This window comes from Pseudophryne corroboree, chromosome 7, assembly GCF_028390025.1.
Source record: "Pseudophryne corroboree isolate aPseCor3 chromosome 7, aPseCor3.hap2, whole genome shotgun sequence".
Taxonomy (NCBI): Eukaryota; Metazoa; Chordata; class Amphibia; order Anura; family Myobatrachidae; genus Pseudophryne; species Pseudophryne corroboree.
The window spans coordinates 492,705,266-492,721,758 of record NC_086450.1 but is presented as its reverse complement, the minus strand read 5'-3'; the positions used below and the strand labels follow the sequence as shown (position 1 = coordinate 492,721,758).

Below are 16,493 nucleotides of genomic sequence, written 5' to 3'. Positions count from 1 at the left end.
TTCAGTCAGGGAATCCGACCAGACCACCCCAGCACTGCACATCCAGGCTGAGGCGATGGCTGGTCGTAGTATAACACCAGTATGTGTGTATATACTTTTTAGGGTAGTTTCCAGCCTCCTATCAGCTGGATCCTTGAGGGCGGCCGTATCAGGAGACGGTAACGCCAATTGTTTTGATAAGCGTGTGAGCGCCTTATCCACCCTAGGGGGTGTTTCCCAGCGCGCCCTAACCTCTGGCGGGAAAGGGTATAATGCCAATAACTTTTTTGAAATTAGCACTTTTCTATCTGGGTTAACCCACGCTTCATCACATACATCATTCAATTCCTCTGATTCAGGAAAAACTACAGGTAGTTTTTTCACCCCCCACATAATACCCCTCTTTGTGGTACTTGTAGTATCAGAGAGATGCAAAGCCTCCTTCATTGCCGTGATCATATAACGTGTGGCCCTACTGGAAAATACGTTTGTTTCTTCACCGTCGACACTAGATTCAGTGTCCGTGTCTGGGTCTGTGTCGACCGACTGAGGTAAAGGGCGTTTTACAGCCCCTGACGGTGTCTGAGACGCCTGGGCAGGTACTAACTGGTTTGCCGGCCGTCTCATGTCGTCCACTGATTTCTGTAAAGTGCTGACATTATCACGTAATTCCATAAACAAAGCCATCCATTCCGGTGTCAACTCCCTGGGGGGTGACATCACCATTACCGGCAATTGCTCTGCCTCCACACCAACATCGTCCTCATACATGTCGACACACACGTACCGACACACAGCAGACACACAGGGAATGCTCTAATGAAGACAGGACCCCACTAGCCCTTTGGGGAGACAGAGGGGGAGTTTGCCAGCACACACCCAAGCGCTATAATATATATGGGAACAACCCTATATAAGTGTTGTATCCTTATAGCCACTTAAATATAGTAATATCGCCAAAAAAAAGTGCCCCCCCTCTCTGTTTTACCCTGTTTCTGTAGTGCAGTGCAGGGGAGAGTCCTGGGAGCCTTCCTCACAGCGGAGCTGAGCAGGAAAATGGCGCTGTGTGCTGAGGAGAATAAGCCCCGCCCCCTATTTCGGCGGGCTCTTCTCCGGAGTTTGTGATATCTGGCAGGGGTTAAATACATCCATATAGCCTCAAGGGCTATATGTGATGTATTTTTAGCCATAAAGGTATTATACATTGCTGCCCAGGGCGCCCCCCCCCCAGCGCCCTGCACCCTCAGTGACACGCTGTGTGAAGTGTGCTGACAACAATGGCGCACAGCTGCAGTGCTGTGCGCTACCTCAGGAAGACTGAAAAGTCTTCTGCCGCCTGTCTCTGGACCTCTTCAAACTTCAGCATCTGCAAGGGGGGTCGGCGGCGCGGCTCCGGGACCGGACTCCATGGCTGGGCCTGTGTTCGATCCCTCTGGAGCTAATGGTGTCCAGTAGCCTAAGAAGCCAATCCATCCTGCACGCAGGTGAGTTGACTTCTCTCCCCTAAGTCCCTCGATGCAGTGAGCCTGTTGCCAGCAGGACTCACTGAAAATAACAACCTAAAAAACTTTTTCTAAGCAGCTCTTTAGGAGAGCCACCTAGATTGCACCCTGCTCGGATGGGCACAAAAACCTAACTGAGGCTTGGAGGAGGGTCATAGGGGGAGGAGCCAGTGCACACCACCTGATCCTAAAAGCTTTATTTTTGTGCCCTGTCTCCTGCGGAGCCGCTAATCCCCATGGTCCTGACGGAGTCCCCAGCATCCACTAGGACGTCAGAGAAAAGGGGAAAACCCCTCTTATGCTTATTATGTCCCATACAGTTTTCCAAAAGTGGCAAAAGCGAGAAGAGATAACAGACTTCTGAAATCGAGGCCCAGTAGGCCTAACCAAACTAGGGAACTCCTCCCTTCTGAGGTCTCGAAAACAGTCACACAGTTAAACGAGACCAGTGTAAGATTGAACAAAGAAAAAAGGACCCTGTTGAAGTAGACAGTCCAGTCGAGGTAGGAGCCAAGGCTCCTCTACTGACAACAGGCGTATCCGTATCTTCAAGTCATGCGTGGCCCAACCAGAGCCACCGAGAGGGCTAGCACACATAATCCCCTCCTGTGTTACTGAACATGAGGTAGAAATCAAAAAGGGAGGCAGGATAGAATAACCTGAAAACTCCCCGAAATGTGCTGAGGGCCTCCTCGGCCACTGCCGTCCGAGCTCACGTCCGAGAGTAGTAAAGGGTTAAGAGTCAGTCAGAACGCCCTGAGGTCGATCCGAAATCTCCGCCCCCAGCGGACCAGCTGACAAAACTCCGGGAAATGTTTCCTCACCCGGGAGTCTGACCTGGTGGCTTGACCTCTTTGGAAAGAAGATTGTTGTCCCCCGCTCAGAGAGGAATGTTGTCCCCCGCTCAGAGAGGAATGTAGGCGACCACTCATTGCGTCGCAACTTGACAGAAGGAATAAAGTACCCGGTGCCGAGGAAGGAAAAAAATTCCTCTGACGGACCGTGTTGAGAAACGTCTTCAAGGAGCATAAATTGGATCTGTGTTGAACCAGAAGCTCCTGGATCCTCCGGATATTCAGAAGCCACCTAATGTACAGAGTGGGAAAGTAGCAGTAGATTGTCCCATTAGGGAACCAACGTCACCTACTGCCCTTGAAAAATAGTTATTCTGTGATCTTCCTGAACTTTGTGGGAGCGGAAGAGAGACCGAAAGGAAAGGACTGACAGTGAAAATGAGAATCCTGTAATGCGAATCTGAGAAAAGCCCGTCCAGCGGAAATGAGTAAACAGGCATCTCTGAAGACAAGGGACACGTAAAACTCCCTTTCTTGTTCAAACTAGCAATCACAGACTGAAAGGATTCTAAGGCCAGAATTGAAAAACAGGGATCAACACCCTTTGCAGTTAGAAGCATATGGAGCGCCGCCTGCAGTATGACTCTCTTGTCATCGTAGATCGGCCGACCCCTGCCAAGGGACTCCTGAGATGGTTGTACTCCAAAATCTAGTTTGTAACCGCCCAAGCCTTCTCAGTTCTTTCCGCAGGACCACCAACCTGCGCCTACCCTGGGACCCTCCAGGTGGTAGGAAAGTCTGACCTGTAGTGGGTTTATAGGATGACCTAAAATCAGACTGGACCGAGGATGCTGAACCTCTGCTTCAGCCTTTTACCCTGAGATCCCCTGGCGACTGAGATATCGCCCGTGTGGAGACGAAAGGTTGAAGGGGCACGGAAAAATCTAAAGGAAAGACCGGTAAAGGTCTGTCTTGGAGCTGGGGCAGTATTAGGAGAAAGCAAAGTGGACTTACCTCCCATGTTTCAAGAAATCCTGCAGAAAGATCCTTCACCTGAACCATCTGCCCCGTAGGATTACATGTTCACCTGTCACTGTCGCAGACCCAGAGGTCGTCGGGTTAAGACAGCCCAAGCGACAATGCAGGGTCCGAGTCTGCAGACGTGGAGACCTCCAAAGATTATAAAGCAGAATCCTGATTCGGACCTGTACCAAAGTATCAGTTTATCCTGATGCGACTTATCCCGTAACCTAGAGGACAATTGTTCCACAACCTACCTGCTCCGGACAAGGTAGAACCGCGCTGCCGTATATGTTTTTGACCTGAGCAAGGCTGCCTCAGGAAAACAGCAGCTTGTTGGACCGGCGATACATCGAGTGGTATACCCTAGAGAGGTTCTGATACCATCTCCTGCCGTCTGCAGGGAAAGGATAGGAAAAAATAATATTTTACTTACCGATAAATCTATTTCTCATAGTCCGTAGTGGATGCTGGGGACTCCGTCAGGACCATGGGGAATAGCGGCTCCGCAGGAGACAGGGCACAAAAGCAAGCTTTTAGGATCACATGGTGTGTACCGGCTCCTCCCCCTATGACCCTCCTCCAAGCCTCAGTTAGGTACTGTGCCCGGACGAGCGTACACAATAAGGAAGGATCTTGAATCCCGGGTAAGACTCATACCAGCCACACCAATCACACCGTACAACTTGTGATCTGAACCCAGTTAACAGTATGATAACAATGAAGTAGCCTCTAAAAAAGATGGCTCACAACAATAATAACCCGATTTTTGTAACAATAACTATGTACAAGTAATGCAGACAATCCGCACTTGGGATGGGCGCCCAGCATCCACTACGGACTATGAGAAATAGATTTATCGGTAAGTAAAATCTTATTTTCTCTAACGTCCTAGTGGATGCTGGGGACTCCGTCAAGACCATGGGGATTATACCAAAGCTCCCAAACGGGCGGGAGAGTGCGGATGACTCTGCAGCACCGAATGAGAGAACTCCAGGTCCTCCTCAGCCAGGGTATCAAATTTGTAGAATTTTACAAACGTGTTCCCCCCTGACCACGTAGCTGCTCGGCAAAGTTTTAAAGCCGAGAAATTCCTTGTGGAATGGGCATTTACAGATTTTGGCTGTGGCAGGCCTGCCACAGAATGTGCAAGCTGAATTGTACTACAAAACCAACGAGCAATCGTCTGCTTAGAAGCAGGAGCACCCAGCATTTTTGGGTGCATACAATATAAACAGCAAGTCAGACTTTCTGACTCCAGCCGTCCTGGAAAAATAAATATATATATATATATATATATATATATATATATATATATATATATATATATATATATATATATATATATATATATATATATATATCAATCAATTTTCAGACCGGCACTCCACGGTGAAGACAAATAGCTGCGCCGGTGCCTCCACATATACACATATGTATAAATATAGTCCCGCAATGGTGTGGCACTCGGCTTTGAAGAATAAACAATAAACCTGGCTGGTTTATTGTTTATTCTTCAAAGCCGAGTGCCACACCATTGCGGGACTATATATATATATTTATTTTTAGGGCCCCGACAACGTCTAGCAACTTGGAGTCCTCCAAGTCCCTATTAGCCGCAGGCACCACAATAGGTTGTTTCAGGTGAAACGCTGACACCACCTTAGGAAGAAACTGGGGACGAGTCCGCAGTTCTGCCCTGTCCGAAAGGAAAATCAAATATGGGCTTTTTTAAGACAAAGCCACCACTTCTGACTATCGCCTGGCCGAGGCCAGGGCCACATCATGGTCACTTTCCATGTGAGATATTTCAAATCCACAGATTTGAGCGGTTCAAACCAATATGATTTGAGGAATCCCAACACTACGTTGAGATCCCACGGTGCCACTGGAGGCACACAAGGGGCTGTATATGCAATACTCCCTTGACAAACGTCTGGACTTCAGGAACTGAAGCCAATTCTTTCTGGAAGAAAATCTACAGGGCCGAAACTTGAACCTTAATGGACCCCAATTTGAGGCTCATAGACACTCCTGTTTGCAGGAAGTGCAGAAATCGACCTAGTTGATATTTGTTTGTGGGGCCTTCCTGGCCTCACCCACGCAACATATTTTCACCACATGTGGTGATAACGTTGTGTGGTCACCTCCTTCCTGGCTTTGACCAGAGTAGGTATGACCTCTTCCGGAATGCCTTTTCCCTTAGGATCCGGCGTTCAACCGCCATGCCGTCAAACGCAGCCGCGGTAAGTCTTGGAACAGACAAAGTCCCTGCTGGAACAGGTCCTTTCTTAAAGGCAGATGCCACGGTTCCTCTTGGAACAGACATGGTACTTGCTGCAGCAAATCCCTTCTTAGCTCCCGAGGCCATTAGTCCTCTGCGAGCATCTCTTGAAGTTCCGGGTACCAAGTCCCTCTTGGCCAATCCGGAGCCACGAGTATAGTTCTTACTCCTCTACGTCTTATAATTCTCAATACCTTGGTTATGAGAAGCAGAGGAGGGAACACATAGACCGACTGTTACACCCACGGTGTTACCAGGACGTCCACAGCTATCGCCTGAAGGTCTCGTGACCTGGCGCAATACCTGTCCCGTTTTTTGTTCGGGCGGGACGCCATCATGTCCACCTTTGGTCTTTCCCAACGGTTCACAATCATGCGGAAAACTTCCCGATGAAGTTCCCACTCTCCCGGGTGGAGGTCGTGCCTGCTGAGGAAGTCTGCTTCCCAGTCGTCCACTCCCGGAATGAACACTGCTGACAGTGCTATCACATGATTTTCCGCCTAGTGAAAAATCCTTGCAGTTTTGCCACTGCCCTCCTGCTTCTTGTGCCGCCCTTTCTGTTTACGTGGGCGACTGCCGTGATGTTATCCCACTGGATCAATACCGGCTGACCTTGAAGCAGAGGTCTTGCTAAGCTTAGAGTATTATAAATTTGCTCTTAGCTCCAGTATATTTATGTGGAGAGAACTCTCCAAACTTGATCACACTCCGTGGAAATTTTTTCCCTGTGTGACTGCTCCCCAGCCTCTCAGGCTGGCCTCCGTGGTCACCAGCATCCAATCCTGAATGCCGAATCTGCGGCCCTCTAGAAGATGAGCACTCTGTAATCACCACAGGAGAGACACCCTTGTCCTTGGATATAGGGTTATCCGCTGATGCATCTGAAGATGCGATCCGGACCATTTGTCTAACAGATCCCACTGAAGAGTTCTTGCGTGAAATCTGCCGAATGGAAGCGCTTCGTAATAAGCCACCATTTTTACCAGGACTCTTGTGCAATGATGCACTGACACTTTTCCTGGTTTTAGGAGGATCCCGATTAGCTCGGATAACTCCCTGGCTTTCTCCTCTGGGAGAAACACCTTTTCCTGGACTGTGTCCAGAATCATCCCTAGGACCAGCAGACGTGTCGTCGGAACAACTGTGGTTTTGGAATATTTAGAATCCACCCGTGCTGTCGTAGAACTACTTGAGATAGTGCTACTCCGACTTCCAACTGTTCTCTGGACCTTGTTCTTATCAGGAGGTCGTCCATTTTCTTTGAAGACGAATCCTCATTTCGGTCATTACCTTGGTAAGGACCCGGGGTGCCTTGGACAATCCAACGGCATCGTCTGAAACTGATAGTGACAGTTCCGTACCACGGACCTGAGGTACCCTTGGTGAGAAAAGGCAAATTTTGGGACATGGAGGTAAGCATCCCTGATGTCCCGGGACACCATATAGTCCCCTTGTTCCCGGTTCGCTATCACTGCTCTGAGTGACTCCATCTGGATTTGAACCCTTGTAAGTGTTCAAATTTTCCAGATTTAGAATAGGTCTCACCTAGCCTTCTGGCTTCAGTACCACCATATAGTGTGGAATAATACCCCTTTCCTTGTTGTCGGAGGGGTAATTTTATTATCACCTGCTGGGAATACAGCTTGTGAATTGTTTTCAATACTGCCTCCCTGTCGGAGGGAGACATTGGTACAGCAGACTACAGGAACCTGCGAGGGGGGAAACCTCTCTACATTCCAATCTGTACCCCTTGGATACTACTTGTAGGATCCAGGGGTTCTGTACGGTCCCAGCGTCATGCTGAGAACTTGGTAGAAGCGGTGGAGGGCTTCTGTTCCTGGGAATGGGCTGCCTGCTGCAGTCTTCTTCCCTTTCCTCTATCCCTGGGCAGATATGACTCTTATAGGGACGAAAGGACTGAGGCTGAAAAGACGGTGTCTTTTTCTGCAGAGATGTGACTTAGGGTAAAAAACGGTGGATTTTCCAGCAGTTGCCGTGGCCACCAGGTCCCATGGACCGACCCCAAATAACTCCTTTATACGGCAATACATCTTTGTGCCGTTTGGAATCTGCATCACCTGACCACTGTCGTGTCCATAAACATCTTCTTGCAGATATGGACATCGCATTTACTCTTGATGCCAGAGTGCAAATATCCCTCTGCGCATCTCGCATATATAGAAATGCATCCCTTAAAATGTTCTATAGTCAATAAAATACTGTCCCTGTCAAGGGTATCAATATTTTTAGTCAGGGAATCCGACCAAGCCACCTCAGCTCTGCACATCCAGGCTAAGGCGATCGCTGGTCGCAGTATAACACCAGCATGTGTGTGTATACTTTTTAGGATATTTTTCAGCCTCCTATCAGCTGGCTCCTTAAGTATGGCCCTATCTGTAGATGGTACCGTCACTTGTTCTGATAAGCGTGTGAGCGCCTTATCCACCCTGAGGGGTGTTTCCCAACGCGCCTTAACTTCTGGCGGGAAAAGGTATACCGCCAATAATTTTTTTATCGGGGGAAACCCACGCATCATCACACACTTCATTTAATTTATCTGATTCAGGAAAAACTACAGGTAGTTTTTTCACCTCCCACATAATACCCTTTTTTGTGGTACTTGGAGTATCAGAAATATGCAACACCTCCTTCATTGCCCTTAAACGTGTGGCCCTAAAGGAAAATACGTTTGTTTCTTCACCGTCGACACTGAAATCAGTGTCCGTGTCTGGGTCTGTGTCGACCGACTGAGGTAACTGGGCATTTTACAGCCCCTGACGGTGTTTGAGACGCCTGGACAGATACTAATTTGTTCGGCGGCCCTCTCATGTCGTCAACCGGCTTGCAGCGTGTTGACATTATCACGTAATTCCATAAATAAGCCATCCATTCCGGTGTCGACTCCCTAGAGAGTGACATCACCATTACAGGCAATTTGCTCCGCCTCCTCACCAACATTTTCCTCATACATGTCGACACACACGTACCGACATACAGCACACACATAGGGAATGCTCTGATAGAGGACAGGACCCACTAGCCCTTTGGGGAGACAGAGGGAGAGTTTGCCAGCACACACCAAAACGCTATAATTATCCAGGGACCTTTATATAAGTGTTCCTCCCTTATAGCATTTTAATATATATACATATCGCCAAATCAGTGCCCCCCCTCTCTGTTTTAACCCTGTTTCTGTAGTGCAGTGCAGGGGAGAGCATGGGAGCCTTCCCACCAGCATCTCTGTGAGGGAAAATGGCGCTGTGTGCTGAGGAGAATAGGCCCCGCCCCCTTTTCGGCGGGCTTCTTCTCCGGAGTTTGTGATATCTGGCAGGGGTTAAATACATCCATATAGCCTCAAGGGCTATATGTGATGGATTTTTCGCCATACAGGTATATATACATTGCTGCCCAGGGCGCCCCCCCCCGCGCCCTGCACCCTCCGTGACCGCTGTGAGAAGTGTGCTGACAACAATGGCGCACAGCTGCAGTGCTGTGCGCTACCTGATGAAGACTGAAAGTCTTCGGCCGCCTGGTTCCGGACCTCTTCATCTTCAGCATCTGCAAGGGGGGTCGGCGGCGCGGCTCCGGGACGAACCCCAGGGCGAGCCCTGTGTTCCGACTCCCTCTGGAGCTATGTCCAGTAGCCTAAGAATCCAATCCATCCTGCACGCAGGTGAGTTGAAAATCTCTCCCCTAAGTCCCTCGATGCAGTGAGCCTGTTGCCAGCAGGACTCACTGAAAATAAAGAACCTAAAAACTTTTTCTAAGCAACTCTTTAAGAGAGCCACCTAGATTGCACCCTGCTCGGACGGGCACAAAAACCTAACTGAGGCTTGGAGGAGGGTCATAGGGGGAGGAGCCGGTACACACCATGTGATCCTAAAAGCTTGCTTTTGTGCCCTGTCTCCTGCGGAGCCGCTATTCCCCATGGTCCTGACGGAGTCCCCAGCATCCACTAGGACGTTAGAGAAACAAACATTGTTTGATACCTGATCTTGGGTATTCGGGTGTCTGTCGGGCCTACCGGAGCCTGCCCAGCTCATCCGAGACTGGACCAGTCGCTGTCATTTCGTCATTGGCGTCGAACCCCGATGGACTTGACGTGTCCGCCTCCTTTACCTGCAGTACCAGACGAACTGCTGTATAATGCACCTGGATATTCTGAGACACTGGTTCAGACTCCACAGAAAACAAACATTATCAGTATTATAATCTGGAAGGTTAGTTAGCAAGGTTCCTTTAGAAACCTGGAGAGGTGAAATGACGTACAAGGTCTCTGGTTAATAGTGACATTACCTGCATAATCTGAGCTGTTCCAACCGGAGTGTCCTGCAGGTGCATGGAGGGCTAAGCAGATGGCTCCACCACATACTTCACACCTAAGAGGGAATTCTTTGACTATCCCAGGTGAGACCAACGAAAGGAGAAAAGGTGGGTTAAATAAACACAGCTTTATGTAAGGTCTGCACTATAATGTGTAGTGACCGACACGATTCAAATAAACTTTCTGGAGCAGCGGAGACCTGAACCAGTAGCGCTGCGCTGTGGGACAGGAGTCTTAGCCCTAGGCTATAGGAGCTCCCCTTAAAGTTTTTCAAACCCTGGTCCCCCTGTTCAGATACCCGCTACTAGCATACTGAGCAGCAGCGCTATTTGTCTGATGCCTCACGCACATTTCTCAAATTACAAATAGCATTTAGTAACCAGTGACACCAAGAAATAATAAAGGGAAGGCAACACCCCGCCCTGTATGTAGTGTACTGCTAATTTAGGTGCACCAGATGTTTCTCGGAGGTTCCGCTGGCTTTTCAAAATGGTGACCAGACTGCGAGAAAAGATGGGGGAAAATGTTATGTGGTAAGGAGTTATTTTGTTATTAGAAAACATTGCGGAAATGGTTTGTTTTATCCTAAGGATGTATGTGGACACATCTGTACCAACTACACACAGCTAGGGCCACGGTGGGAACCAAACCCACGACCTCCAATGCCACGAGGCAGCAATGCCAACCACTACACCATCCGCACTGCCCTATATACGGTATTGTATGCATATATCTATATACATACCTCCACACCTATACATATTCATACATCCTCACCTATATATATATATATTATATCTATCTATCTATAATCTATCTATATCTATATCTATATCTATATCTATATATATATATATATATATATATATATATATATATACACACACACACACACCCACAGTGAATCCAACCGTGTATGTGAACCCACTAGGGTAGATAAATACTGTGCCTGTGTAAATACTGTCTATTTGAACCTAATAGTATTTGTAGGGTAAAGCACAGTAGGTTTTTAATCAGTAATGAGATGAGCCCCAGCTCCTGTGATAGAGCAGACTCCATGTACGAAATGTCTGGCAGAGGACTCTCCTGCCGGGAGGAATGGCTGACAAAGTTAGATATTACCAATATGTCAGTAACTCCCTGCACAGAAAAACTAAAACCTCCTGAGATAGGATTTGTGCCTAGAGGCAGTGAACGCTGCGATCCGCCGCCGGGAGCCCGCTGAGCAAAGCGGGAATAGCCTTTACCCCCACCTCCTACCTTTATCCTCCCTGAACAGCCCAGAGAGGGAAGGGAGCTTGCAGCGGCCAGGGAGCGGTATGACAGTGAAGCGGCGGTCCTGTAGCGGCCGGGGGACGGAGAGCGCTTAACCCGCCGAACAGAGCGGGAGTTAGCTCCGCCCCCCCCCCCCGCTTCGGCGACAAATTCAAACCTGCTCTACAGTAAGCGGGAAGCCCCTGTATCTCCCCGTCCGCTTGTATGCTGCGGCCGGGGAGTCCATTACACAACACTGACCTAAGATAAAGGCGGCAACTATAAAAGGCAACCAGCCTTGTAACTTACATTTCACTGTTCTGTATCCCCCGGCTGCCTTCTGCTGCAGCCGGGTAGTGAAGAGCGCTGAGCCCGTCTACAGAGCGGGCTGAAGCTCCGCCCCCCATATAATGGCGCCAAGAATTAGTAAGCGCCTTTGATGCACTCCCGCCTTCTATGACTGGAGATACATATGTTGAAAACTGTAAAAGCATACCTCAGTCTGGAGGGGGGGGATGTTTGTACTCACTACTTTAGGCATACTCTGTTCGACCCCGCGGCCCCGACACGCCCCGCACGCAGCGGTGTCCGGCCGGAATCCTCTGTGGTGGAGTGGCCCCGACACACGCCGCACGCAGCGGTGTCCGGCCACATTTGATACTCACCGCTGCCCTGCTGCCGGAATCTTCTGCTGGATGGAGTGGCCGCGACACGCGCCGCACGCAGCGGTGTCCGCCAACTCAGGAGAGCTCAGTGTCTCCCTCAGCCGGGGCCCATCCCGAGCCGCACGCAGCTGCGATGGGACCCCGCCGGCAGCTCCCACGGTGCAGACTGGCAGTGGCAGAGCTGCCAGTCTGTTTGAAAAATAAAATAATAAAGAAAAAAGAAAAAAAAAAAATTCTTCAGCTAAACCCAAGTGAACCAGCTCACATCGGGCACTAACTAAGACTGGCTTGGAGGGGAGATAGTAGGGGAGGAGCTAGCCACAGTGTGAGAATTTTAAAGTGCCAGCTCCCAATTACTGCCTACTATATCCCCATTGTAACTACGCTCCAGTGGCCCCTAGTGGATGAAGGAGAAACTGAAGGGAAAATGCCCCAAGAACAAGCAGGAACTGAAGACATTTGCAGTAGAGGCCTGGCAGAGCATCACTAGGGATGAAACCCAGCGTCTGGTGATGTCTATGCGTTCCAGACTTCAGGCTGTAATTGACTGCAAAGGATTTGCAACAAAGTATTAAAAAGTGAAAGTTTGATTTAGGATTGTTTAGTTTGTCCCATTACTTTTGGTCCCTTAAAAAGTGGGAGGCCCATATAGAAACCGTTGTAATTCCTGCACCGTTCACCTGATTTGGATGTAAATACCCTCAAATGAAAGCGGAAAGTCTGCAGATAAAGCACATCTTGTTTGTTCTTTTCAAGTCCATTGTGGTGGTGTATAGAGCCCAAAATATGAGAATTGTGTTGATGTCCCAATATTTATGGACCAGACTGTAAATCTGCTGTAATAGAGGGTACGTCAGGTTCCCTCCTGCGGCACATGGAATGCGCAGTATGTAACGCTGACATGTAACACTGCAGTGACCGGAGTGCAGCTATTGTGTGCGTGACGCTCACTAGTCACCGTTACAGGCAGTGATCCTGTACTGCTAGGGACACCAGGAATGAGCAGTACAATAACAGGACACGCATGTCCCTCATTGAATATCTACGCTGTAACGAGCGAGACATGTAAGAGTATATATAGACATGTACAGGAGGCCCCCCCGCTGAGCGCTCACCAGGAGTGATGTACGATTTCATGTCCTTCCAGGCTGTATACTGGATCAGATCCTTCACTCCCCCATAGCCGAAGTCCCTGGGCGCCACCACGTTCTGAGCCGGAAAGCCGTCCCTGTAACCGCCGTAGCAGCTGTGGAGAGAGAACACGGTCACCCTCATCCGGTCACCACACAACCAGCCCTACTTACAGTGTCCAGCGGATACTTACATGTCCATGCAGGACTTTATGTCCTGTAAAACAAAACAGACACAGGGATTAGGAGAGTCACAGCGACGCAGCCAATCACAGCTAGAGGAGGAAGCATTGCAAAGGTCATCACCTCTCTACCTGACCGTGTATACGGTGCTGATCAGATATACTGTCATCATGGCACACAGGGATCACACTGCGAAATTGGGCACAACGCAGGCTTTGGTCCTTATTCAGTTGTGACTAAATGCAAGATGGTGTCATTATCACCTGCCGCGTCTATTCACACCGCGCTTCTTTATCCAGCCGTAACTTGGATTTGAGACTCAGTATGACTAAGGGGGCAAGGCAGAGCTCGAGGGGGCAAAGTGGGGTAAAACTTTAACTCTGCCATGCTTCCTGTCACTATGAGGGAACCTTGTTACCATGCAATGCTTTCTGTCACCATGAGGAAACCATGGCCCTCATTCCGAGTCGTTCGCTCGTTCTTTTTCATCGCATCGCAATGAAAATCCGCTTAGTACGCATGCGCAATGTTCGCACTGCGACTGCGCCAAGTTATTTTGCTAAGAAGATAGTATTTTTACTCACGGCTTTTTCTTCGCTCCGGCGATCGTAGTGTGATTGACAGGAAATGGGTGTTACTGGGCGGAAACACGGCGTTTTATGGGCGTGTGGATGAAAACGCTACCGTTTCCGGAAAAAACGCAGGAGTGGCCGGAGAAACGGGGGAGTGTCTGGGCGAACGCTGGGTGTGTTTATGACGTCAAACCAGGAACGACAAGCACTGAACTGATCGCACAGGCAGAGTAAGGTTGAAGTTACTCAGAAACTGCAAAGTAGTTTGTAAACGCAATATTGCGAAAACATCGGTCGCAATTTTAAGAAGCTAAGATACACTCCCAGTAGGCGTAGGCTTAGCGTGTGTAACTCTGCTAAATTCGCCTTGCGACCGATCAACTCGGAATGAGGGCCCATGTTACCCTGCAATGCTTTCTGTCACTATGAGGAAACCCTGTTACCCTGCCTGCTGTCACTATGAGGAAACACTGTTACTTTGCCATGCTGTTTGTCACTAAGGGCTGCTTGTCTCGCCCTCATTCCGAGTTGTTCGCTCGCAAGCTGCTTTTAGCAGCTTTGCACACGCTAAGCCGCCGCCTACTGGGAGTGAATCTTAGTATAGTAAAATTGCGAACGAAAGATTAGCAGAATTGCAAATAGACACTTCTTAGCAGTTTCAGAGTAGCTCCAGACTTACTCGGCATCTGCGATCAGTTCAGTGCTTGTCGTTCCTGGTTTGACGTCACAAACACACCCAGCGTTCGCCCAGACACTCCCCCGTTTCTCCAGCCACTCCCGCGTATTTCCCAAGAACGCCAGCGTTTTTTCGCACACACCCATAAAACGGCCAGTTTCCACCCAGTAACATCCACTTCCTGTCAATCACATTACGATCACCAGAACGAAGAAAAAACCTCGTAATGCCGTGAGTAAAGTACCTAAATGCATAGCAAATTTACTTGGCGCAGTCGCACTGCGGGCAATGCGCATGCGCATTAGCGACTAATCGCTCCGTTGCGAAAGAAAAATAACGAGCGAACAACTCGGAATGACGTCCTCTGTACACACACAGCTACACTCACAGTGAGGAAGGAGACGGGGTCCTGCTCGTACAGCCGTGGCTGCCTGTCTCTGTACACACACACACAGCTACACTCACAGTGAGGAAGGAGACGGGGTCCTGCTCGTACAGCCGGGGCTGCCCGTCTCTGTACACTCACAGTGAGGAAGGAGACGGGGTCCTGCTCGTACAGCCGGGGCTGCCTGTCTCTGTACACACACAGCTATACTCACAGTGAGGAAGGAGACGGGGTCCTGCTCGTACAGCCGGGGCTGCCTGTCTCTGTACACACACAGCTACACTCACAGTGAGGAAGGAGACGGGGTCCTGCTCATACAGCCGGGGCTGCCTGTCTCTGTACACACAGCTACACTCACAGTGAGGAAGGAGACGGGGTCCTGCTCGTACAGCCAGGGCTGCCTGTCTCTGTACACACACAGCTACACTCACAGTGAGGAAAGAGACGGGGTCCTGCTCATACAGCCGGGGCTGCCTGTCTCTGTACACACACACAGCTACACTCACAGTGAGGAAGGAGACGGGGTCCTGCTCATACAGCCGGGGCTGCCTGTCTCTGTACACACACACACACACACACACACACACACACACACACACACACACACACACAGCTACACTCACAGTGAGGAAGGAGACGGGGTCCTGCTCATACAGCCGGGACTGCCTGTCTCTGTACACACACAGCTACACTCACAGTGAGGAAGGAGACGGGGTCCTGCTCATACAGCCAGGGCTGCCTGTCTCTGTACACACACAGCTACACTCACAGTGAGGAAGGAGACGGGGTCCTGCTCATACAGCCGGGGCTGCCTGTCTCTGTACACACACACAGCTACACTCACAGTGAGGAAGGAGACGGGGTCCTGCTCATACAGCCGGGGCTGCCTGTCTCTGTACACACACACACACACACACACACACACACACACACACACACAGCTACACTCACAGTGAGGAAGGAGACGGGGTCCTGCTCATACAGCCGGGACTGCCTGTCTCTGTACACACACAGCTACACTCACAGTGAGGAAGGAGACGGGGTCCTGCTCATACAGCCAGGGCTGCCTGTCTCTGTACACACACAGCTACACTCACAGTGAGGAAGGAGACGGGGTCCTGCTCGTACAGCCGGGGCTGCCTGTCTCTGTACACACACAGCTACACTCACAGTGAGGAAGGAGACGGGGTCCTGCTCATACAGCCGGGGCTGCCTGTTTCTGTACACACACAGCTACACTCACAGTGAGGAAGGAGACGGGGTCCTGCTCGTACAGCCGGGGCTGCCTGTCTCTGTACACACACAGCTATACTCACAGTGAGGAAGGAGACGGGGTCCTGCTCGTACAGCCGGGGCTGCCCGTCTCTGTACACACACAGCTATACTCACAGTGAGGAAGGAGACGGGGTCCTGCTCGTACAGCCGGGGCTGCCCGTCTCTGTACACACACAGCTACACTCACAGTGAGGAAGGAGACGGGGTCCTGCTCATACAGCCGGGGCAGCCCGTCTCTGTACACACACAGCTACACTCACAGTGAGGAAGGAGACGGGGTCCTGCTCATACAGCCGGGGCTGCCTGTCTCTGTACACACACACACACAGCTACACTCACAGTGTGGAAGGAGACGGGGTCCTGCTCGTACAGCCGGGGCTGCCTGTCTCTGTACACACACAGCTACACTCACAGTGAGGAAGGAGACGGGGTCCTGCTCATACAGCCGGG

The 16,493-nt window shown here is 50.1% G+C and overlaps 1 protein-coding gene and 1 long non-coding RNA gene across 2 annotated transcripts in view; both read right to left on the bottom strand.

Moving 5' to 3' along the window:
- LOC134945726 (uncharacterized) overlaps window positions 1-16,493 on the bottom strand; it is an 889,695-nt gene that overhangs the window by 738,132 nt on the left and 135,070 nt on the right. The window lies entirely within an intron of this gene.
- Window positions 1-16,493, bottom strand: part of LOC134945717 (zinc-binding protein A33-like) — a 64,257-nt gene that overhangs the window by 21,976 nt on the left and 25,788 nt on the right. Inside the window, 2 exon segments of the mRNA XM_063935170.1 lie at window positions 12,938-13,068; window positions 13,147-13,169. Of these exon segments, the coding sequence (XP_063791240.1) occupies window positions 12,938-13,068; window positions 13,147-13,169 (154 nt within the window).